We start from the raw sequence: 25,865 nt of genomic DNA on the forward strand, positions 1-25,865 counted from the left end.
CCCTTCTAAACGACTGTTTATAAATATCTAAAAAATGGAAGGCAAATACTATTACAGGAAGTGCCAAGTTTCTGGTATTGCTTTGTTAATGTGTTTTGCTCTAGGTCCCTGCTGGGTAAGGCACACTTCTACAGACTAGGGCCTGCAACTGCTTCAACCTCTGGATCAGGTCATCAGCTAACAAGAAGAGACCAAGAGTGGGTATGACCTACATTCTTTAAGTAACGGAACTCTTTCTTGTAGGATGTGATTTTCAGTTACTTAAACCTTTACCATGCTTCAGACAATCACAAGGAAGTTATCCAGATGGATCTTCCCCTCAAGCTATTTTTTTTTCTTGCTCCTGTAAAAAATGCACGTGCAATACTGGGCATATGAGTGAAATTATTTTTTTCACAAGAGGTTCTTAGATGTGTGGTCCTTTCCTCAGAGCGTCTCTTTAGAGATGCTGATTTGTGGCCATGCAGAACACAATAGGGCAACAGGTGAGATCATATAAAGGGCAATACATGGCAAAACTTAGAAAACTGGCACCCAGAATGAGCTGATACTCATGACGAAACTTTTTTGGTGGCCCATCTCTTCATCTGTAGAACAGGAATCATACTCCTTTTCCTCTCAGATGGGTATTGCAAAGGTTGATCAATGCTTTTAAAGCCCTCAAATACAGTTATAATGAAGACCAAGAGAAAAAAAACATGGAGTAAAGTTATAATTCTCTGAGGCTGTCTGAAAACTGTGGCACAAGTACTGAAAGGTGAGGGTAACACAAAATACTGAATAGCTTCTCATTTGTTGAACATTTGTTTATTTTGTGCACTGAATGACACAGACATTTCACAGAAAAAATATCAATGTGACCGCATGATTAAGAGTGTATTGAACTGTAGATGCACAAGGAAACATAATTAAGGTTACAATGATTATATCTCACTTTTGGCATTTCTTAACATTTGAGCACTAGACTTTGCAACAAAACAATATACTTTGACCAGTTTTTGGATATAGCATGTGCACACACTAAATGCAGATTACTTATGTTCCCTCACACATACTCATACATTCCACACACATTGCTATTAGCAATGTTTTCTAGTTCTCAAGGATATGGAAACAACCTTCTTCTTTGTAAGAAATTGCCAGATTCCTTTTTTCATGTTTCACCTTAAATTTTACATTTGTTAATCTATTCTCTGAATTCTTTACATCTATTCTTGCAGGTATTTTATTATGCTAGCTGTTTCGTTTTGATCGTGGACATCCTGAAACAGAAGCCCTATATTTTAAAGTGCTTTATAAGCTTCAGTACTAAACAAAGAATGAATAAGAAAGACAAACACTAATGTTCTTTTAGAATAGGTAATCTCTGTGTACATGACTGCAGCTCACTTGTGGATGTCCAGGAAAAAAAAACTGTGTATACATAGCTAATGAATTCTTCATCTCACGTCTGTGTCTAAGTAATGCTTCTCTCTTAAGTGTCATAGCAGATCTGTAAGAGTATGCTTTTAGGAATTTAAAATCCATCCAAAAAGAAATAAAAGGAGCATTTCTGTTAGTGAGAAGTGAAGTCCTACAAACCCTTCCCACAGTTCACTCAACGGCCCGTGTTATTCCCAGCAGCATGGAATTGCAGTACTGCCATGGCTTTTTCCTTGCAAAGCCTGAATGGCAGCATGGGTTGCTTTCAGGAAAGACCCTTTATTTACCAGAAATATGCAGTTAAAAAAATAAATATATAAAAAAGATTTCTCTTGCCAGCAATTTTTTCCCTCCAGGGAAAAAAAAAAAAAAAGGAGGAAAAAAAAAGAATTCAACCTCTTGAAACGCCATTAATAGGAGGCCTGACGTGCTCTCTAGGATATCCCTACCTTTTGCCAGAAGCTACAAATGTATACTCTAAAGTAAACAATGGAAAGGTTACTGAAGGTTAAGCACATTCGCGTACTTCAGAGTGAGCAGCCAGCCGCCACGCTGGGAAGATAATTCACACAGCATGAACCCCGTGCCCCAGTTTGGCCGGGCTGGGGGCCGCTGGCTGCGGCAGGGCCCCCCTGGCGGGCGCGGGCACAGGCATGGGGGCACCTCTGCCTGCCCCCATGTCCTCCGACCCCTCGCCCATCCATCTTCCGTGGGGATTCCCTGGCTGGCCTGGTGGCACGCTCCGTGACATCACCTGCCTGCTAATAACAGCAGGTCGGTCAGCCACCTGCCACCGTCCCCCTCCCCAGGTCCTGCTTCTCTGCTGCCAGGGAAACACGGGGAGCTCGCTGCGGGCGCTCCCTGCCTCTCTCCCTCCGGAGCTGCTTTCCAGGCCGGCTGAGAGGCAGCCCTGCTGGCCCTGCTCCTCGGGAGCAAGCTGACGGTGCCATGGTGCCCACCCCACTCGCTCCATGTGGGGTAACCCACTCACACCGCGTGCCTGAGAGCCACGCACGCCTAACCGCACGCTGTGGCTATGAATTCACAGTGCCACGGCACAGCGATGGGAAGCATCGCCTCCATGCCGGTGTTTGGCCGGCTTCTTCTCCTCTTCCACCCATTAGTGCCTAGCGGAATGGTTACTGGGAATTATTTTCAGTTTAGGACTTGCCACGTGATCTGTGCGTGTTTGGGTCAAAACTATCGAATGCACATGATGGGAAGAACATTTTGCCTTTGTACCCACTTCTGGAAAGTACTGGAGCCCTAGAAGGATGCTTACGAAGACCTACGGTGCCTTTCTCTCCATAAAGGAATGCCTACACAGCAAAATAACACTCAACAGTTGGCACGGACCTTGGCACAGACCCAACAATCAGGACACAGGGCCAGCAGGGGTCCTCTAATAGCTAGCCTGGCATTAGGCATCTGCTGCTGGCCTTCTCTGCTGGTGGTACAACCTGACCCAGACAGACCCAAGGTGTGATATCAAGGTCTCAGCCTACCACAAGCACATCTCCAGCTTGCACAGCCTCAAAGCAGTGCAAGACACACTCCAACACCTTCGGGCCCCCACCTCTGCCTGGCAGTTTTCTGAAAGAACAGAAGAGGATCCAACAGTACTATGAAGCCAGAATGTTTATTAAAATAGGCAGCTAATCCTATCATTAATACCTTTTCTACAGTGCAAACTGGCTACTCTGATTCCCTTTTTCAACTTTATATAATTGCTGACACTATTCTGAATTGCACTGTACACAGCACTAAACTATTCACTCCTTTACATATCATTTATCTTATTAGAGTTAGTGATGTAAAAAACAAAAGTGATGGGAAATCCCAAATACAGTGCTACAAGCAAATGAACCCACACTACTGCATCGCAGTCCCCTGGATTTGACTCGCACATCACATCCTTTTCCTGAGCAGGTTCTTCTTCTGCTGGGCTCTGCTTGCTATGCTTTTTGCACTGTCTCTCACAGACAAAATACAACACCCCCTCTCTGAGACAAGTCCCCCTGCTTTCTTATCAAATTACCCAAAGCACTAATGCTGCCAACTAGTTCTTTGCAAATGGTTTCTGCTTTAAAGTGGCTCTGCCTACACTGAGCTAACTGCACAACAGAGGCTAACGGTTAAAAGGAGGACCTTACGAGGCTACTGTTCCATGTTGTACCGGGCTCCTGTTCCCTCTGAATGCCAAAGAGTAACAGATTATCTAAAGTACATCCACAACTCTACTTCTTTTGTGCAGTTAAAATGTTAATGTGGGTATAAACCAAAGAAAAGGGAGCGAGAAAAAAAAGCTGACTATTAAAAAGAACAGGCTTGCACTCTCTGCAGCATCTATACCTCAGCGGGATTTCATGTACTAAAGCTGATACACACTGGGAAAGCCTTTCTGCATACAGAAGTGCAGTCCATTCAGTGACACGAGTCCTTTTCTAGCCAACAAAACAAACCTTGAGATCTTTGCTTGCTTCCCCCTCTTCTAGTCTCTATGTCCTGCTGTGTTTTTATTTTAGAAAAATAGTTTCAGTTCTCCTCATAGGAGGCTTCCTTGAATGTTATGATAAATTTAAACTCGGACTTTATCATTTTAATCTGTGGCATCATGATACAAAAGGACGCTGTAAAAATGATACGTGCGGTATTTCTGTTCCTTTGTTTCTGGTCTACGTATTTAAATCAGGATTCTTCATCTCAAAGTTCAGCCGATTCACGGGAATTGTCCCCGAACAAACTGCTGAGCGCAGTGTTGGAGGGGGACGGGCAAGGGAGGAGACAGCACAGCACAATACCCTTTCGTTTTTAGTAGTGCTTCTTAGTTTTAGAAAGAGATTAATTTCCTCTTGACGCTCCTTAGCAAGTCTAAACAGTTTCACTCCCCTTACCAGCCTTCTTGGGAATGAGAGGCAAACGCTACATCTTTTAATTTTTGCAGTGGGGCACACTCTGGGCGTGCTATGCTCATTTCAGACTGATAAACATTTGGACTATAGGCTTCACTTCTTGTATTATGTGTTTTTCTCCACATTCTAAAATTGCCTTGCGAAGTCATCTAGTTATCTTCTATATTAAATAATCAACATTGGGGTACCTGATAACTGTAGGTATTAACGAGGAAGTGGAACTATTTAAAGTATTACATGAAGAGATGTATCTAGGAGTGTTTAACTAATGCTCCCCCAAATCCTTACACCAAATACGTCACGCTGAAAAAGATTTAAGCCTTATTGCTTTTATCTTCTTCTGTAGTGACAAAGCACTATCATATGAAATGATCTTGTAAAGGCCAGAACTGTATTATATGATGATAAAGGTTTTTGCAAATTTTCTGGTATCCACAATAGGAATTATCAAACTGGGGCGATACAGCCAGCAAAATACCTCGAGAGCTTGCTGGGTCCCCCACTCTCCACCTCCCATTTTCAGCCAGTGAACTGAAATAACAGAAATTAAGTTATTAAATACTTTTCCAATACTGCCTTCTAACATAGGGAACTGCTATAAACATTCCAGAATTATGTTCTCTTGGCAATAACAGAAGGCAGTCTACCTAACAGTAAATGTGAAGCTAGGTATTAGCAAAATTATTTTGTTGCTCAGATAAGTCTAATAACCAGCAAATCAAAGGAAAATTTTTCAGAAGTCAACTTAACAGACTAATACTTACTACACCTTTTCCTATATACTTAAAATGTCACTACTAAAGAATTTTCCTGTGTTGAATATCAATCATGACTATCAAATCTTGCAAGTCTCAAGTTAAATTAATTTAGAAAGAAACTACACTGTACACGCAAAAAGAATGGCCCAAATCAATCAATTCATGTTCTGATTTTTCAGAGAAGATAAAAATGGTGATGCTAACAACTTATCTGACATACAGGATTAACAACAACAGAATAGAGAGCGTGCCTCAAGACTACAATGTCTGGCCGTGGGGATACACCATACTCTCAGCTCCCTCCATCTGTCACACATTCAACACGAGCCACATCAGAGCAACCATCTGAGATCCACTCATTAGCCCAGCATCTGCCGTCCTGCCTCCAACTGAAGTTCTACCGAGCAACAGCCATGCTGAAAATGCAGCTTCGGAGTCACAGCAGTGAAGGTGCAGGCAAGAGGACCTCATCTTTAGATAAATGGAAACTCCTCCTGGTGCTGGCTGCCTCATGTCTTACAGCACCAGCACGGCCTTGCAGAATGCTATCATTTTTACTGGAACAACGTAACTCTTTGAATTTCAGGGGTATGTTGGTACACGCATCTTGAGCAAAGACTAGATACATAACCGTGGATGGCTCTTCAGAGTTAAATCTGACTCAACTCAGGAGCTGGTTCAAGTTGGAAAACAAGATGCCAACAACATATTTATCCTCACAGTTTGTCTAATATTAGCAAGACATGCTTCTAAATATAAAAACTGCAACCTAGTGAATATCTTGCGCATTTAAAAATGGTTGTGTAAGAGGCTGCAGTTTTTTCTACTTACCAGGAGATGGCGGCTGAATCTTAGGTTGTTTCTTGGTATCTCCAGTGCTGAAGACTTCTGGAGGGGGCTCCTCCCCTCGCTCGATCTTGCACTCGAAGGCAAACAGGTACTGAATGTATTGTTTTTTCAGGGAGCTGGCTGCACTGCTCGAAGTGCCAACGTTCAATGTTGTTGCCAGCTCACGCCACTTCTTGTTTTTATTAACCTAGCACAAGAAATGGCAGAATCATTGGTTTGCAGCAGACTGGCTTGTTTAAAAGTCAGGAGACAAAAGAAGAAAAAAAAAGTACTTAATGCCTTGGTTTACTTTTTTTTTTATTTATTTTCCTCTTCTAACTAATGCTCATTACTCCCACACGAAGTAATGCATAGACAGCATTTACAGTTATAAAACCATTAAGGAACCTGCTGATAGCTACATAAAAAGCTTTGCTTGTTGAGAGTCTTCTGCATGGTGCATCTTTTAAATGCCTTGCACTCTTCCAGGGCCTGTGCTCTTCAGTTAGCAATTTATCTCCAAGCAAATGCACACTCACTCTTACTCTGACACCCACCCACACCCACCCCATTCTAATTAAAAAGCAGCTTCTAAAAACTAATTTAAAAAGCAATAACAGTGCTATTGTGCAATTTAAGTGTTTGAGCACTGATATGAAAAATATTTTTTTTTCTCCAAACTAGCCACCAGCTGTCAGACAGTTTAGCCTATAATTCCTGGTTTGAGTCCTTTGACTTAAGGGCATCTTGCAGGGACAGATCAATGATCCTTTTGCTAGATGAGAGGCAGAGTGAAGTGAGGCCCCTTGACTAATTAAGGCAGACTTCAAACATGCAGGGCTAGCCCAGCAATACCCTGTATTACATTGCTGACTGCACAGCTCCACTGTGAGTCTTGTTTACAGTGCACGGCTGAGAATATCCGAAGAATCTGTTCCTGAGTTCTTCAAACACAGCTGATCTGCAATAACAGCTCAGTTCATTTGTCATCCTGGATGACGCCACTGGCTCACTCAGCTGTACCAGTCGTAGCAGAGAGTATTTTGCTGTAACACCTGATGCCCCAAAGTTCATTCAGGCAGTTGTGCAATGGCTAGGTATGATCCAAGGAGGGGAGACAGCGCTGAAATAAATGGGCTATGAACATCTGAGCATCTGGGCTGATGCTGGGGAAGAATCCTGATTCTTGCATGCCACGATACTTGCCCTGAGGCCTTGTACTTGCCCTGAGGCCTGAGATTTTATGATTGCAGCGTAACTTTTCTAGCTACAAAGGTTATCATTAGCCACACTGTTCTTGTGCCTTTGTGCCAGCAAAAGAACTATTTCTTACATTTCTCTCTGTGTTTAATAACATCATAATTGCTGCCAGTCAGTGAAGATATTTTGGGGATGGCATTAATAGTAGGCAGATTGGCATGGCTGTGTGAAGTGTTTTTAGTTCTCTGGTAGATCCTGCAAGAACTCAGGAGTTAAAGGAGAAGAGATTTTCATAAACTGCCCCTGCTGAGGCTTGAAATCCAGTTACACAGCCCTTTGTGCCCACTGACTTACAGCTAAGTGGTACGTAATGAACACGTATAACGCAAACAGGAACATTCATGCCTAAATGCCCACTGTACTGGCATTTAAAAGAAGACTGCCAGCAGCTGGTCTGTTCATGTTGGGACCCCATCAGCTGCACGTATTCAGAGAACATGTACTGCTGCTGCTCAGCCACGTTCCCTGTCACTTTCTAGGCAGAATCAGGAGATGTGGAGCGTAGCAGCTGGAGCAACAACTTTTTAGAAGAACATCACTCAGATGCATTTAAATAAATCTCATCAAGCAAAGCACTTTGCCTCTCAGTAGGCCCGAACAGATAAACATGGTGATCATTCATGTGGGCATACCAGCAAAAACAGAAGCCTTTACTTTCAATGTCAATTCTTATCAGTACTGAAGCACACGAATTTGTAACTCCAGATCCTTCAAAAATCAGGCTAAGCGAACAGCATCTATTCTTTGGCAATGCATAACGTCTATCATTGCAAATTAACACTGAGTGTCTCAAAATAAAATACATTTCCATGTGATAAGCAAACATTAACGGTTCTCTAGAACATCCCATGTGTCCCCCTTGCTTTATTTTTGATACCGAGTCAGGCTACGGGCGCAATCTCGCTGTACGAGGCAGAGCAGCTGCATGATATGATTTACCTGTAATAAAGTTTCTGAGCTAAAAGTAATCAAATCTTTATGATGCTGGGGGGCATGAGCTGATCACTAAAAATGTCAGGATACCATCCCTTACCCATATATAGCATTTAACAACTGGCAAGGTGAACTGTATTAGGTTTCTCTGTCTTCCCCTAGTAACAGCAATAGCTAGCATTTCTGGACTTGAAGGGCCAATGATCTAATTCAGTAGTCAAGTCCTATGTTGTGAAGTGTACCATTAAAAACAGCAGTAAAAATGGTATTAATTGATGTTGGAAGTTTCTTTCCTGAACTAACCAGATAAATCATTAAGATGTGCTCTCTTTCTGAGGATCTAATTTGATTTGCCATATTTTTGACTTAGTATTTTATAATTAGTGTAAAATTATATATACATATATATACCATTAAATACTACACAGATATTTATCTATACACCTGTCTTTAAGACCTAGTCCTACAAAGCATTGGACATCCACAGACATTTTTCAATCCACAGAAATTATGGGTCTCAGCATTTCACTGTAGCTTCTAGCATCTAGCCAGACTGATCCTGTAGATGCAAAGTATGTTTAGTAAGCATCAGGAAATCATCAGCTAATATCAAATACACAAGGTAAGTCTGCAAATGCTGACCATTTACTCCTGCTTTCCCTTTTGATGGTGCTAGTCAAAAAACATTTAGTTTTTGCTCTGTGGTGGTCAGTCATATAGAACCTTACATAAATTATTTCCATATACCCCTTTGCAAAGTTCCAGTTAACTGGTGAGAATACAAACGAAAGCTTCTCCCATCTGTGGCATAGCAAATAAGCTCAGCAGAAGAACAAGGCCAGAGAAAATTGTATATTCTGTATTCTAACATTGCACTTTTTTATTTACAGCTCTTCCTACTTTCCTTTTCCTTCCTCTCAATTAAGTAAATCACCTTTTCTTTGTAATGATTATGTTTGTAAGGCAAACTGAAATATCCTCTAAGTGTTTTCCGAACACAAGGAGAGCACAGTCTCTGCTTAAAACACAATTGTACTGTATAGAGACAATTGGAGATGAGAGATTTGGGAAGAAGGACTGTTTTCAAGAATCTCTCTGCCACTTCTCTGGAGAAATGAACTGATTTGTCCCAGAGGCAGCATACCTATCTGGGAAGGATGGATTTCAAAATCTCCTTTTTCTTTCAGCTGAATTCCTTTCAGCTCTATCATCTGTTTTCTACATGTGACTCTGATACAACGGTCTTTTTCTCTTCTCTTTTCTTAGCAGTATTACTGGATTACCCTGAACAGGTAACCTGAACAGGTAACAGCTTCATCTGTCTACAGACTTGATCAATTTTGATTCAAACTGTAGAATTTTAGAGCAATTATGCAGCCAAATATGAACTCCAGACAAATATAAAAGCATGAATATGTTGAAACTCTACATCAACTCTATTGTCAGAGCTGAAAATGAAGTTGTGTAACCAGCAAGAAACATTCTAGAAAATTGTGTATTGCCTCTTCAAAAGGTTGGCTTTTAAGCAATTCTCACCTGTGCTAAACCTCCGATCTCTTTGACACAGACATACAGCCTGAACAGGTCCAAGGGCTTCTTGCCCACAGCAGGCAGACTGGCCACAGGTGTGCCCCTCTCCTCCATGAATGTGAGGTACCGGTCTACCCACATCTTGCGCTCTGGTTCGTTTCCTAGTTCATAGACTTTTGTGATCTTCTCTCCAGTTGTGGTAGAGGAACTTGATTTCTGAATTGCAAAAAGAAAAAAAAAAGTTGGGGGAAGGGTGGGAGGGGGAGGGAAAAGAAAGTAAGAAACTCACAACATTGAAAAAGAGAAGATGTCAAACAAACTAAAGCTATCACACAACAGTCAGGAATGAAGGCTACTAGTTCAGGCACAAACAGTACATTCTGTCCATATACTGAAAATTCAGCTTTTTAATTAAAAGGGCCCAAACTCCCCATTTTCATGTTTCTTTCACCGATCTGAACTTTGGATCCCAGAAGGCAGGTTTCTGATGTGTTGCCTCATTTCATTTTAATAACAGGTAGTTCTCACATAGTCCTTCATGTCCACTTATCTTAAAGTGCTTTGCAAGCAGTAATTTGGGCAAAAATAAAACAAACTTGTCCCATTCAACTTATCTTAATCCTAAAAACAAATGAAATGAACACTGCCTTTCTACCCAAAGAGGGGCTAGAAAACCCGAAAGTGTTCCACCAGAACAGGAAATGCACAAGAATATCCTAAAGCATAAATTATGGCAGTCTAATACACTAGGGAGTAGTACTCAATTTAGAGTCATAAATGGTAATGTTTTACTGTCTGTCCACACCACTGCTGGTTAACAGAAAGAAGATGAAGAGTGCCTACAGTACAAGAAGATTGGTGGCAATACTCTTTGTGTATTATGACCCAGGGAAAAACAGGATTCAGAGCAATCAGAGCTGAACCACAGGAAAACTGAAAGAGGTGGAAAGAGCAGAATACTTTCATGTGTGGCAGAAGTGCAGGAGTGAAGCCCTTCTGTTGCTGCTGTTCCAGCTTTACAGCTAACAAAAGCTCATGCTATCCTGATGTCCTTTTCTTCTCAATCTAGAGATGGCAGAAAGCACTGAGGCTGCTACAGGGGCTGGAACACAGATCTTCTCACCATATCTTCTTTTTCCATCTGTGAGCTGGGCTTTGTGCCACGCGTGGATGGACCAGGCACTGAGGTGCCTCTGGTCAGACAACGGAGAGGGGCTGTTGCTACAGGAAGAGACCCTCCTGCTTGCACAAGGTGAAGATTTGCTCAGCAGTGGGAGATGGAGTGGCTCAGAATTAAACACAAGAGAGAAAGATTGATATAAAGCTTTGGGAAAGGAGCCAAACACATGAAAGGAAACATACGCTTTCTATCTACGTAGTAAAATCCTAATCTTGATTGTTGATTGCAGTAGACACTTCAAAATCATCTAGTCAATCACTCTTTCCCTTCTTTGCCTTCCCTTACTTTGAACAGGATACAGTACTTCTTTGAAGTAAACAGTAACTTATTTCTAGTCGAACACTTCTGAACAAGACCCTAGACGTACCTCACGGATGCTACAGAGCCACCCACCTGTCCTCGTCCCCACACAGCGCTGGTGAGGGCTGGCACTTGACACCATGAAAGATGCGGTGTGGTAGCATCCAACTGCCAAGGATTTTAAAAGCATTGCCACCATTCATCTTGCACATTAGCCTGGAAAATATGACAGGCTCTGTATCTCTCTCCAGCTGAAACTTGGCAATACTGGAGGAGAGCCAGGAGAAATGAAACACGAAGCCAAGAGGGGGTGACCCAGCAGTTCCATGAGCCATTGCTGTTCTTTCCAGTGAATGGATATTCATTTTAATTAAATAAATAGCCTCCTGTAAAGTCTTCTGCCTTGTCTCCTGACACTGTGACTCCTTTGCAGTAGTCCTTCCTACAGACAGATGCTACTACCTTCTTCACTTAGAAATAAGACACACTCCTGAATTCACTTGAGTCAGATTCAGTTGTGTTATAGATCCTACTGGTGCCAGAGTCGAGGCTGAACTCTAATTCTAAGGGGCTGGCAGGAAAGCGTTCTGACGTGAGTCCTGCGGACTTTGATTATGCAATGGAAGCACAAACTGACTCTGTAATGGCAACTACTTTACTCAAAGCATCACTTGCTATGTATTTGGGTGTTTAAGTAAATCAGTATAACTCTTTTCAACAAATACGCTTTGTCAAAGATTTATTTGGTGGTGGGTGGAAAGTGGGCAGTAGGCAAGTCCTATTGCTACTAATTTGATTTTGTAACAAAAACAGATACACGATCACAGACTTGAACAGCAGAATAAACTGATGCTACTCCTCTACCAACTGCAGCAATAACAAAGTTACTCTACTGTTCATCAGCATTAGCATTAATTTTAATCTCATACTTAAGATGCTACAGAACTCCTATACAAATCAAGGCGGGAAATTCCAGCTTTTACACAGCAAATTTTGTATGGCCTTTTATTTTAACATGCAAGGCAACAAAGAAGTTTCTATTTCACTTTTATGGTAATTCACTATTAAGAATGTTCAGATTTCCCAGTTTTACATTTTCTTTTTTTATGCACTAAGATTTTCTTTTTCAAATCAGATTCAGAGCAGAATGGAGACCAGTCAAGAATTTTTCATTCTGGGTTCTTCCACTGTATGTCTCAAATAATGTTGCTTCTCAGCAATGTGGCAGCAGGCTCTAAGATGACAGTATAATCTGAAAACTTTTCACAGCTTACAGAAGGTAAGAAGTGTTTCTTACTGTGTGAGCTTTCAGGTTGTCAGGCTTTGTAAAATGGGTGCAATTTTCTTCTAAAATGAAATGTTAACTTTAGAAGAATGCACTAGAGGGAAAAATGCTATTCCTCAAGAGTAAAGATCTTTTTCTCTTCTCTATTTTTTATAAATGTAAACATAAAAATGACAGATGTGTGCAAGCTAGTCTACACACAAACAAACCCCAGATCCACATGGGCACATTCAGCTGGAAGACTAAATTTGCCTATAGGTCAATGTTAACCCCTGGAAAATAGGGGTTTATTACAAGATGATACCATTAACAGATTGTTAGCTCAAGTGAGGGCATACCAGGCAATGCTGGAAGAACACAGATCATGAACATTTCTTTTGTAAAGTTTGTTGATAATTTTGGTGATAAAAGAATGCTGGTGCAATCCTGTAGCACATACCTTCACTAACTTGGTTGTATCCTATTCTGCCCTCAATTCCCAGTCATTCTACAGATACGACTGGCTATGTTTAACGGGTGATTAAAAAAACAACAACAAAGAATGTGGATACCAAAGCCAATTCCCCTATTAAATTTCCCTAAGCTCATACTTTATTTTCAATACACCTATCCCCTACTGAAGTTGTATAGCTCTAATACAGACCCTTGCATGGTGAGGCTACATAATCCTTGTGTTGGAGTGACCCTGCATAGTGCAGACCCACTTTCAAATTCTCTTTTAAAGGATTTTGAAGATTCTCAGACTGTCAGGGATGAACACTACATGTAAAATTAGCAGAGCAGAAATGTCCTTTTACCTATACACCTTAAGAGCCCTCACAATGTAACACAAAACAGTTCCTTCTTTACATTTTGTTATGTCTCGGTTCCATATAGAACTGCTGAAAGAGAGGATCCACTTAGTAGCATCACAGGGATATTGTGAGTCCATTCACCCTTGCTTTTATCCTCTGCTGGAATGGAGAAGTTGTAGCCCAAGAAGCAGCTCTGGGATTTAATGAACAAATTTGGCCTGTTTTCAAGTGTAACAAAACGCCTGCAATCAATCTTCCAGTCTATGTCAGGCTGCTGTTGAAGTCGATGAAGTTATCCAATACACTGGCCTTCATAGGTAAAAAGAGATCAGCTAATTTACAGCACTCATTTTTCCATCATTCCGAAGCACTGTATTTATCCCTACCTGTGCACTAAGAACCTAACTGAAGCTAAAGGTCTAGCGGCACTTGAAGAGAAGGGCATTCCGAAGAGAAGCTTTTACACTGAGAACACCAACTTTCTCTATTCATTTTTTCCAACACTAAACTTTGCCATATTTACATGGAAAAAAAACTCTACATATGTTCACAATGGCTCTAGGATTTGTTGTGTAGTTTATACAATGAGCTCAGGAATGCATTGCAGAAGGACTTGATGGGTCACACAGCCTATGCAATAGATCTTTTGCTTTCCTCCAGAAAACCTACCAAGCTCAAAACACTCTTACAAAGAAAACTAACCCCATTTTTGGTATCACCCTCTTAGAAACACTGTAAGAATGAGACTTTGTGGGAACAAGTAACACCAGCTGCCTTCTGAGACTCAAAGTTGCTGCCAAATAAACATCAAAACATCGAGGTGGTGCATTTCATGCCACGCCGCCCCTCTGCTCAGGGCATTCACATCTGGCTTTTGGATGGGTAGACCTTTGTTACTCCAATTGGCCTTCCTCTGTTTTTAAGACATACTCTGTAACATATCGCTTTGTGAAAACTAAATTGTTACCAAAGAATTGTTGCTATTTTAAGTGAACATCAACATTGGAAAAAAAAAACCACTTTATATTTCTCAAAAAAAATATTGCAGTATTTTGCTACAAAGAAACTATTATCATTATTATTTTTAGCAGAAAGAAAATAATAGAAGAACAACATACATTTTCCTATTAAAGAACACAAAAAGCAAAAATGGCCAAGTAGACATTTGCTTCCCATAGGCCATATAGTCTTAAGGCAACATTCTCTTTTCTATACATGTCTATATATGTACATAGATTGTTCTATGTGCATATATATATATATACATATGACATTTATTTTTTCAGTTCCATGCACATCTCTCAGGTTTTTCTTGTACGAGAATGACTAAACATTATTCACCTAAAAATAGTTTTCTAAGAACTTACACACACCAGTTTTATTCTACCCACAATCTGGGTTATTTCTAAATAATTGAAAGAAGCAAATCAGAAACAATTTTGTTTTAGATCATATCCCGAGAACCTAATACATGTATTTCCACATACACAATTCAAAATATAAAATGTTTTGAAAATATACATGGCAGCTTTTTTGTGGTGCTAAGTCTACAATTCAAACTTTCATGTATCTTTTTTTCCCCCCTTTCCCCCTTCCCCCCTCCCGCCCCCAAATAACACTAGCAAAGACAAATGCAGCAACCAGAGTGAAGACAGTTGTGTGAAGGAGTTTGGGCCCAGGAACAGAAATGGATTTGTCCTTAACAACACAGTCCGCATGCTTGGAAGCTGATGCATTAACAGGATGTTTTCTTCACAACAACTGCTGTATTACCAGACAGCACACTTGCATGATGCACGCAATTTTACTCTTTCTTATTTCAAAGTACTGTTGGGACAAATTTTGCCCTTGGATAAGCATGCTCAGGCCCCACTGAAGCCAGGCAGTGGAACTTACAGTCATGTGTCCGAGAGCAGAATTTGTACCCAGTGTTATAAAGAAAGAAAACTGTTTAGTGGATAAATAATGAAGAAAAGGAATTCATAAAACAAACAAGCAAGCATTAAAATATAATTAATTACAAAAAAATAAACAAAAACCAAAAAAACCAGAGCCACTTACAGGGCTTGATGGAGTCTTTGGCCAGCCTGGGCTGCTAATGCTATCACTTTCATCTCCATGAAATGAGGAGATGCTAGCAGAGCTTGGGGACATTGGGGAAGGGACTGGCAGGTTGCCTGGGGTTGGGGGCTGAGAAATACCCTGAGAGCTGTAGCTATCCTGTGGTAGAGGAATAAAAAAAAAATAATATGACAAAGGCAGGGCAAACTTTATTAAAAACAAAAAAAAATACATCCAGTTTAACAGACTGACCAATTTTTTATATATAAAATATATATAAACAGAGAGACACATACAGAAAACACACACATATATAAATATATTTATATATATATAAAGTATTAAAACAACATTCTTAATTAGTATAATTTGGAAAGTTTGCTGGATGCTTGGCTAAAGTCACTAAGCCACCATGCTTATTTCAAGCCCACATGGAATGCTAAGCATGGGTTTCCCCTTATGAAAGAAAGAAAAAAAACAAGCTGTTCACCTTATTTTATCAAATAAGGCAGGAAAGCAAAATATTAAAGTATGTTGCTGCTGCTGAGGCGGCCAAAACAGTAAGCTATAACTGAAGGCAGAGAAAAATGGCTGCAAGGATTAAAACCAGGCAAAGACCCTTCTTCCCCACCCACCTGGCACAGCCGAATCCCCACGCAACTTTTGGCTTGGGATGCTTTGCCCCCGCAAGTTAAAATGCCGTAAGAACTAGTAACTTTCAGATCCACACAATGAAGGGAAAAAAAAAAAAAAGAAACAAACAAAGAGATTGCACGTGAATGGAAAGGCATGCAGGAGAGAACAGAAGTGGGTAGGCCAAAACCAGAAGATGGAGACAACACAGCAGACTCCTGCGGGCTGAACCAACACCACGTGCGGAGGTGGTAAATACCTTTGACTTGCTCTCGGGCTGAGGCGCTCCTTCTTCTTTGCCATCTGCTTTGAGAGGAAGGGGTAGTTTGGACTCACCGGGTGTCATCATATCTGCAAGACCCATAGGTGCTAATCGAAAACAGGAGAAACAGTTAAGCATGACTGTGTTTGGCTCGGTAGGAAAAAAACGCTTCCTGCTGCCAGCCTGTGGGCACACGTGAGGCAGAGGTTATCCCACCTCCATCCTTTTATCCTAGCATCCGGAAACCTGCACACCTCTTCAGTGGAAGTGAGGAAATAAAAGAAAAGTGAGGAAATAAAAGAAAAAGAACAAAGGAAGAATGCAAGCACCATACAACAATGATAAAAAACATTTTACGAAGGAAAATTTGTTTCTCGTGGCGCTGGTGGTCTGCAGCTACCCAAGGGCAGTTTACCAGTACAGTTTACCAGACCAGCAGACTACCTCAGTTACTCCTGCACTTTCCCTTTAGCAACAGACTAACGGAGACGAAAATGACGTAGATTTTACTTTCAATTTTGAATCCGAGAAAAAGGCTGGATTTCCCAATTGCGCTTCTGCATTAAGACTGGTGTCCAGCAGGTAATTACTGCCCCGACTATCTTCAGGACAAGTTGCTCAGCCTTGTGAGCTTTAACTACGGAATTACAAGCTGCAAACTCTACTCTGAGAAACAGCAGTCAACTTTTCCCCTCCTGCCAAAATGAGGTGGGACTATAATGAACGCACAAATGTCTTTCCCTGATAATGGCACGCAGTTGCTTCCCAGGGGTGTGAGGAGTTTAAGGTTTTTTTTTTTTTTTACATATATTTGAAGATGCGAGTGCTAAGTGTAGTATTATTGCTGCAGAGCTGCTGGGTTCCTGGATTTCTAGAAGGACGCAAGAAGAAACATTCAGATAAATACACAGAAAATACTGGGCAGAGCAGATGCGAGGAGGTGCCATGACACTGAATCAATGCAAATAACCAAAGAACAACAGCAAGACACCAGGCGATTCTTTTCCTGCAGAAAACCATGTGCACAGCATTTATGAAAGACTGGATTATCTTCCCTCCCTCTCGCTCTTTTTTCTCCCCCTCATGTCCTGCTTTCAAAGAAGGATCTGAGATAAGAAAAACATAGGCTAGAATAACCTATAAAGAAATGAGAAAGAAAAAAAATACGTATCCCAAGCTCACAAATTTTAAGAATCAGCAAAGCATCGTTGCTTAAAAAAAATAAAAAAGGGGAAAAAAAAATAAGAATGTGATCATTACCAGACCTAGTGTGCCTCTGCAAAATGACAATGCTGGCTCACACTAGGCAGCAGGCACACTGCATAGCAAGCCAAAGAGAGGAGGGGGAAAAGAAGCTTTAAAAATGCTTCACAGATTGCCCACTACAAAATGATTATTGCACATATTCATGTATTACTATGTTTTAGAAAATAATTAGTTTTAATTACAGCAGTGAGAGCATGAGCAGGACTCTGGCGAATACGCTGGCAAGCTTTGCAGTGCTAATTTGCTAATATCTTTAGCATCACTGCAGGTTGAGACTATGGGTCTGCCAAAAAAACCTACCCAGCCATGTGCCATGTGAGTTTACAACTGTATGCTCAATATTCAGCTTTGAACTGCTGGTGTTTTTCATGGGCACATTTTCTTGTTTTTTCAAAGCACATTTGTAGCCCAATCAAGCCCTTAAAGTCATCACAACACATAATTCATAATTGAGCTTAAAAAAAATTTACTTGCAATACTTAAGACTTCAAGAATTGAACAAAAAGCCTTTTTCAAGTGATGCAGCTGCAGAGAAAATCTATTGGAATCAGCTAAAAATGCTGTTATTTTTATGTATGTGTGTGAAACCTCAACAAAACAGCCAAGCAATATTATACTGGGAAGCCAGCATCCACTACGCATGTGATTTGTACGCATTTTGACCTTATACTGTTTGAAGAGTTGGGGCAGCTTGTGACCATTATGGAGTGAAGGATGGCAGCCTAACACATTTTAGTTTTGAATTCTACAGTTTAAAAAAAGTTACTTTTCTTTTAGAGATTTTTTTAAATGTACATAGCAAAATGGTCAAATATATGCCACAGTCTGGTTTCAAACTGGGATGCAAAACTGTTATACAAAATCCATTTTAACACATTTCATGTTGTGAAAGTGCTAAAAAGACATCTTAGTTTTAGTTAAAAGCAAACCAAAAATGACCCTTCTCCTCTAAAGCTATTTTAGAGAGGTCAAACAAAGTAAAGTTAACAACGACACTTCTTCACCAGAGTTCTGCATGGCTAAATCCTCTGTTGATCTCTCACTGTTATCTAGGTTGGCACATTGTATTTCTATTATAAAAGAATAGCATAATTCTGCCCATTCCTGGTAGTCCTGTTTCCATCAGAGCTCCTTTATAAAATCTCTCTTCCAGCGAGGTTTCAGTTAACATCTCATGTAAAGGGCGAGGGACTCTAGTCTGCAATGAACCACATATTCTGACTATATTATTCAGGTTTGGGAATGTAAAAACACCAATTCATTTTGTGTATCGCATATTTCTTGTTTTGTGGTATTTGCATATATAATTTCATCTCCATCTATCAGGAGTTGGAGACAATTATGAAAAAATTAATATGGCTTCACAAATCTGTTCCACTTTTTGTTCTAAACTATTTGCTTCATCTACACCACTTCTTTCTACTTTGAAGAGGAGAACTGCAAGGGTTTTACTAGCAAACTGTAAGGTCTCCCTATAGCTTTTACCTAACATGTTTCCACAGCTACTTTTCCATCCACTGTTGAAATGCTGTTTCATAACTTCTTGCAAACGTATTCTCCAGTGATTTGCAAACAGACACTCCTTCACTTTTTAGCAAAGCAGTACAGCAAGAACATTGTTTTGACCCTTTCCGAGCAGCGAAATACTGTTATTGTCACGAAAGTGCTAAATTAAGACACGCTCTCTTTCTACATAGGTACTAATAATTCTGCGTGTGAAGTACAGACCAAAAGATAAAACATTTTAGAGAAGAGGATAACAGGGAAATCTTGACTTAAAAAGTGCTGTAGCATACTGTGAATAGGTTTCAAGTACTAGCCTCTGGCTTATTATAAGAATTTAAGAGCCAGAATGGTTTCAAAAAGCAAGTATGGGTCAAGGTCCTGAATTAACTATTCCACGCTGAATTTAATGTACTCAAAGGCATATATTGACAAGAGTGAAACTGCAGCGAAGTATTCTTTTTTGCTAAAGGCTGCACTATCAGTCCCAGAAGATGATGAAATACTGTAAGAGCAGCAATACACAAACATTGTTTTTCTCTTTATTGCTAGTGCAATAACAAATCACGCTCTACAAAACAGAATATTACATCCTTTGTAAGACATTTCTCCCTCCCTCCTGCCCCTAGCACTCTCCCTCCAAAAAAAATAAAAAAAGGAAAAAAAAGAAAAAGCAGAGAATTTATGACTCATATGGAGCTGGCAAAAGAATCCCCACTGCTTTTATACCCACAAAAAAAAACAAACCACAACAGAACAGTGACAACAGGACAACAGCAGAACAGCATTGCCTAACATCCTGCCATAACTGACCATTCCCCTGTGGGTAAAAACGCAGCCGAGGATGCTCGGGCTCCTTATTGTGAAATGGGTGTGCAGGCGGCCAAGGATGTCAGCGCCACACCTCCTTTCTGCCTACCAACCCTCTGGACTGTGGGATGACAAGTGCATGCGTTTTGGGATGCAGGTACGTGTACCGTAAGAGCTGGCTTGACTTACAGTCACACGGTGACCACCAAATTATGGTCATTGCCTGTTTGGACTGCAGGTGATGCGATATTTAACCTGCTACCAACTACTGGTGTCCTCTGAAAACTGTGTTTATATGTGCATTATAGAATAGCTCACATGAAGGTACGTGTCACAGAAAAAAATAAAATAAATGGAGTTCTTCATTCTTCTGAAAAATGAAAACCAACCAAGCCGCAAAACAGAGAAAAACAATTTAGACTTCTAAAAAATGCTTCACATTTATAAATATAATTGCTTTCTCTCTATCAGGGGTTCAGCCAAATGAATACAAAGTCGAAAATATATATGAAAATGTAAACATTGTATCTGTTTTAAAGAGTGTCCTTTTAATTCCTTTACTTTTTTTAGAGCTTCATGTTTTAAGTATTCCAATGTTCAAAATTTTCTTGAAATAACAAAACCCAGAAAAATGAAAGGTTTGGGTACAACAGAGGTACAGGCAGTATGAATGCCTTTCTACTGTAGGTTCACCTCCAGGGGTAGTAGAAGAGGTTTTGGGTGCCACTCTCTGTGCAAGTACAATATGGAAATCTATGAGATACGAACTCCATATTACTTCTTTTTAATGCTAATTTTCACAAGAATTACCAAGGTTAGAAGCGTGAATTTGTTATTGTATTGATGTTGGTTTTGTAAGTTTCCTTTTATTATATTTTTAAAGCCTAAAATTGAAAAATGGAGGGGAAAAATATATAAATTACATACGAGAATGTGAACCTCTCTTTAACAAAAGGACAGTGGAGTTTATACCATTTCTCTGTATGGCAGTTTGTTCCATAATTGTGAAAGGATTCTGGCACTTGTTCTTGAAGCTTTTGGTATTGGTATGGTTGGGATACTCTATCAGAAGGACCCATCTGCTTTAATCTCATAATTTCTGTGTTCCTAAACTGCTCTACATCAGCAAAAGCTGGTGATGTGTTCTTTGATCCACTTCAGTCACTGCTGAAATACCAGGATGCTGAACTGCAACATGATATTCCTTTTGATAATGATATTAATTAAAATATAATAGTAATAATAAAATAAGGTCAACTGGTAATGAGGAGTTATAAATACTAATAAAAACAGGTGGCAAAAAGTGTTATACTCAGCTGTACTGAAGTTCTGCAACCATGTAAATTCCAAACAGCATCTGCAATCTTCCTCTGTTTTACAGACCAAAACCTAAAACTGACTGCATTTGATTACAACAAATAAACCAAAACCTACCTTCCATCCCCAAAACAGGCAACATAATTGCACTCTCAAACCCCAGAAAACCAAGAAACCAACTTCTCCATGTTGCTTACCTTATTTTTTCATTGGCCTGTTACTGAAACAACAGTTGTTCATGCTCAGTGCATGTCAGCATGTTAACCCTCTCACTTGACTCCACCAGCAGCTACTCAGTTGCTTTTTTTGGCCCTACGCACTAACTGAACCCTGTTTTTCCCGGCTGGTGTGGCTTTAAACTAGTGGGAAAAAGAGCCAGACAGCAGCGTTGCTCTTTGTGTCACAGATAATGCCGCTTTCGGCCTGTAAGCAGGCACCATCTGCATGTTCTCCACCTCATCAAATGCAGTGCATGGGCGAGAGCGGAGCCTGCAGTGCTCCCCTGGCTCAAGACAATATCATTTTAAGTCCTGTATTGACACTTGTCTTAAGCTCAGCCCTTCGTTTCTTTGACCCCAGCAGAATGACGACTCAGCATATGGGCAATGGCAGCGTTCCCACTGCATGTGCCCCCAGCAGTGTACCCATGCCTCATTTTCTCTTTTTTTCCCCTCTGCACCACCACGCTCTGTGCTGTTGGAGGCCAGCCGTGTAAAGCAATAGAGTGTAATCTAGATGCGTGTCTGCTCACACACAGAGGAGAAGAGGTGCACTGAACTCCTCCGGTTCATCTCATACTTACTTTCTATTGGGTAATCTTTGAATTAATAAAACTGGAACAAAAGAAAACCTCACAAATGCACTGGCAGAAAAAAAAAACCTGATAAATGTTTAAATTATTAAAAATCCAATATTTCAGAATGCATAACACAATAAAAAGAGTATGACTACCCCATACAAAAGACTGCTAGGATAAATGGCCTTGCATTGAACAGATTTCCACTGTATGAAATAACGAATGGCTGAATTATCTGAACAAAAAAACCTCTGTGAATCTTCCTTTAAACTGGTTATTCCTTAGGAATACATAAATCTTCTTAGGCAAGGCACTCTGCCATCTGTTTGCTGTTGGTTATTTTTGCAGCTCTGGGGGCCAAAGGAAAAGGGGGAAAAATTACTTCTGCTAATAGCAAAACAGAATTTATAGCACAGTTTCAATGCTCAGAAGTAATTTTATTTCAGCAAGCCAGACAAAACACATAACTACACAAACAAAACATAATATTACCTGGGACAGCTCTGGTGGGGGAAAAGCAAGCTATTATCTAATGGTCTTTTCAATAGCTTTTCCCTCTTCATCCAGACAGTACAAGTGTGCTGTGCTGTCTGGACTAACCAATGGCTTTCAAGAAAGACTGAAAAAAGCCTTTTTGGTCTTTTTTTTTTTAAAAAAAAAAAAAAAAGCTTGCTGATTAACAGCTTCTATTCAGTTTCTTCTGCTAACAAAGATGTAACATCATATTCTTGAAAAATAAGACACCCTTAAGTATCTTGGGAGCTCCTAAACACAGGAAAGAAGCCCTCTGAACATACTAGACACTAGAATTTCACATGGCCATTTTCTGCCTAAGAAGCAGAGGCATATAAAATTGAGAGGAAGGAAAGGCAGGGAAGGAGGCAAAGGATGAAAGAATGGAACAAGCTAGGCAGGGCAGAGAGGAAGATACTGTAACACAGGCTCTTGGTAATGTACAATTTAAGCAACAAGGTATCTGTAAAGAAATAAACCAAGTAGAAGCACATCCAACTTAAGAAATCAAATCACATTAGCACAACCTGTCCAGCTTTCAAAAATACTTTAAAAATACTTTAAAATACTTTAAAATACTTTAAATACTTTAAAAAACTAATTTTCAAAAAAGGCTAATGTAATCAGTAAAGCACAGAAACTCCACGACTGGAAGATCCACTTTAGGGTTACTGAAACTCCATCCGAACCCTCCCTCATCAAAGAACTGGTCTTTACTGAAGTATCATCTCAATAGAAGATAATTGTTAGGATGTTAAGCTGAATAAGGACGATGAAGCATATTTGCACAGAATTATATTCACCTGTCTTCAAAGTTGCACACAAATCTGTAAATAATTCTGAATTCACAAGTCACAATATGAAAGATAAATCCAACATCTATGTTAAATATGCTTTGTTTGCTGAAGTAAACTATGATTAAATTTCATATACTGATATTTAAATAACATCAGAAACCCTATAGATGGTTATATGAATTTTGGAAGCACAGAAAATAAGGCCTATATTTTCAGAACAGAGCAATTATTTTAAGTGCCCAACTTACAGCATCTTCAAATCAGAGCAGGTGCACATCTCTTTTTTTAAAAACAGCACTACATTAAATATCTCAAATTGCAACCTTAGGAAGCAAGACACTGAAAAGCAACAGCAGCCTCTTCAGAGATGAGATTTTTCTCTTTCCCCCTCTTGCAGACACGCACACAAATATACATAATACTTGCTAGTCAACACCTACGTCAAACTGGGTCCGAGTGTTGCTATAACTTTCAAAACATTGTACTCATCTACATGCTGTGTGAAAGGACTTCATGAAAAATGCATGAGTTACTGTACAAAAAACGCAAATACCTCAGCCTAGTTTCGAGTCACTCCAAACTACCCCGGTAGGGGTGAATCGAATGAAGAAGGCTATCCTTTGCCATCAGCTCAGGGCTGGTACCTTTAAACAAGTTTTTGGAGGAAGGCCACTCCTGAAACGTTACCCACCATTACCTGTGGAACTGTTCACCATGTTAGGTGCCATGCTGTATGGAGGAGCCTGCGGGTTCATCAAGCCAGAGCTGTTGTTCATCGGCTGAGTGTAGGGGGAGCTGGATCCCATAATACCGCTTTGATTCATGGCAGGAAAATTGCCTTGCCTACGAGAAGAAAAAGCACACACACACAGTCTCATTACGTACCTCATCGCTGAAGATACTGTGGTTTGTCACAGAATACATCTCCTATTGTTTGCAAATAGCTAAGGAGAAGGCACGCAATTAGTTCATTTTACCTACATGGGGAGCTATTAGTCTTGAATTAGTCACTGTATATCTGAGACAGAATTGGACTGAACATAAATTTCAAGAAATGTATATGGTGTTTTTATATGTCACAACCTATCAGCACAAAAATACAGCTCATGTTATTTACCCTAGACAGCAACGTGATCAGGAGTCAAAATTAGAACCTAGGTTTGGCGTATAAAAATTTCAGAGTGAATGGAAGTTTTGACCATTTAACAGAAATCTTTGCCTGCCATAGCTCAAAATGCAATGAAATGACCAGAAGAAAAATGGGTGCCATAGAATCTCTTTCAGATTTCTTTATCTGATGTTATCTAACACACCTTGTTTCCTGTAAACACTGCCAGTCCCAGGACTCAAGAGAAAAAAATAACTGCACATGAACATTTATCTTGAGTGTAACTTCAGGACCAGAAGCGGCATTCACAAAAGTCCCAATGAAATCATATAGATGTAAATTCCTGCTTCTTTTCTCCTTCAAAACGGATTTTTTTGTTAATAACACAACAGATGTTCCTGTTTCCGGTATTGATTTAGGGCCCAAAGTCACAGTCATTTAGCAAACGCCATTATAATGACCACAGACCTGACTGCAGCACTGAATAAAATGCCCATATTGTGTGTGCTGTTTAGGTTCAATCTTTCAAAAAACTATGTACATACAATGCACTGTTTAAACAAGAAACCTTTTTGATTTTGAAAGTTAATCATGTATCTGTATAATGCTATCATAACTGAGATTTAAGTTTGTCCAAAAAATGGAAGCAATTCTCCACATCTTCAAATGTGAAGATTTCAGATGAAATATTTTTGAAGACTAAACCTTAGATACTTTTTAGAACTTCAGTAGGTAAGTACACCTGTAATTGATTTAGCAAACTCTATAGAGAAACTGAGGTGCATGAAAGAAAATAATCGAACCCAAGTAAGCAGAGTAACCCAATGTAATGCTTCACCCAACTTCAAAAATAGCCTTTTACTCTTTTCATCCACAATACAATTATCTACCTTTTCTTGGTATCATTAAAGATGATACAATTTTATGATACCTATATGAGTATATAGTTATATATGTATAATTGTATGCTTAAATAAAAAGACATGCACAAATATACTTACTTGTATATTCATAGCCTACATAGGAAAATATAAAATTCAGATCTCTTTCTTCAATGTACCCCCGTGAATTTATGCTGTTTTTCAAATAAGTAAGATAAAAAAGGAAGCAACTCCCCCCCTTCCCCTTCCATAGCTTTGGTACCTGTCTGCATTTTTCCCCCTCCAAAGAAAACCAGAACAATTTAATTTTATTAAATAGGCAGCGAAAGTTGCACATTGTTGTAGGAAGACGCAGTTTTGGTATAAATTCTGCTGTTCATTATTTCACAGTATTCAAACAAAACAGATACCCCCCTGCAAACCAACAACCCTGAATTACTTCGATGGCTTCTTGTCTTCCCCAAACTCAAGGCAGATTCTTAACACAATTGGCAGAAACGGATTTTTTTTTTTTAGGAGGTAGAGGAGGAAGACCATTAAAGCACTATTTGGCCTAATTTTTCTTGGCACATTGTGAATTTCTTCAAAGGAAAAGAGAATGTGTTATCTAAATAAAGCATTTTTTTCCAAGTCAGTTTTGTCCTTTGCTTTCTGAAGACAAACTTTTCTTCACTCTTGCAAAGAGGCAAAGGCTTTCTTTTGATATGAAGGAGACA

The 25,865-nt window shown here is 39.8% G+C and overlaps 1 protein-coding gene across 4 annotated transcripts in view; it reads right to left on the reverse strand.

Moving 5' to 3' along the window:
• Window positions 1-25,865, reverse strand: part of ARID1B (AT-rich interaction domain 1B) — a 325,953-nt gene that overhangs the window by 18,901 nt on the left and 281,187 nt on the right. For 3 of the 4 annotated variants that reach the window (XM_035538357.2, XM_050709608.1, XM_035538358.2), the window contains 5 exons: window positions 23,858-24,003; window positions 16,156-16,265; window positions 15,264-15,422; window positions 9,650-9,859; window positions 5,924-6,128 (listed from right to left, as the gene is read on the reverse strand). In XM_035538357.2, coding sequence (XP_035394250.1) covers window positions 5,924-6,128; window positions 9,650-9,859; window positions 15,264-15,422; window positions 16,156-16,265; window positions 23,858-24,003 — 830 coding nt within the window. The remainder of the gene's footprint in view (window positions 1-5,923; window positions 6,129-9,649; window positions 9,860-15,263; window positions 15,423-16,155; window positions 16,266-23,857; window positions 24,004-25,865) is intronic. The other variant, XM_050709609.1, reaches the window with a different exon arrangement.

The sequence above is a fragment of the Cygnus atratus genome, chromosome 3 (genome assembly GCF_013377495.2).
Source record: "Cygnus atratus isolate AKBS03 ecotype Queensland, Australia chromosome 3, CAtr_DNAZoo_HiC_assembly, whole genome shotgun sequence".
Lineage (NCBI taxonomy): Eukaryota > Metazoa > Chordata > Aves > Anseriformes > Anatidae > Cygnus > Cygnus atratus.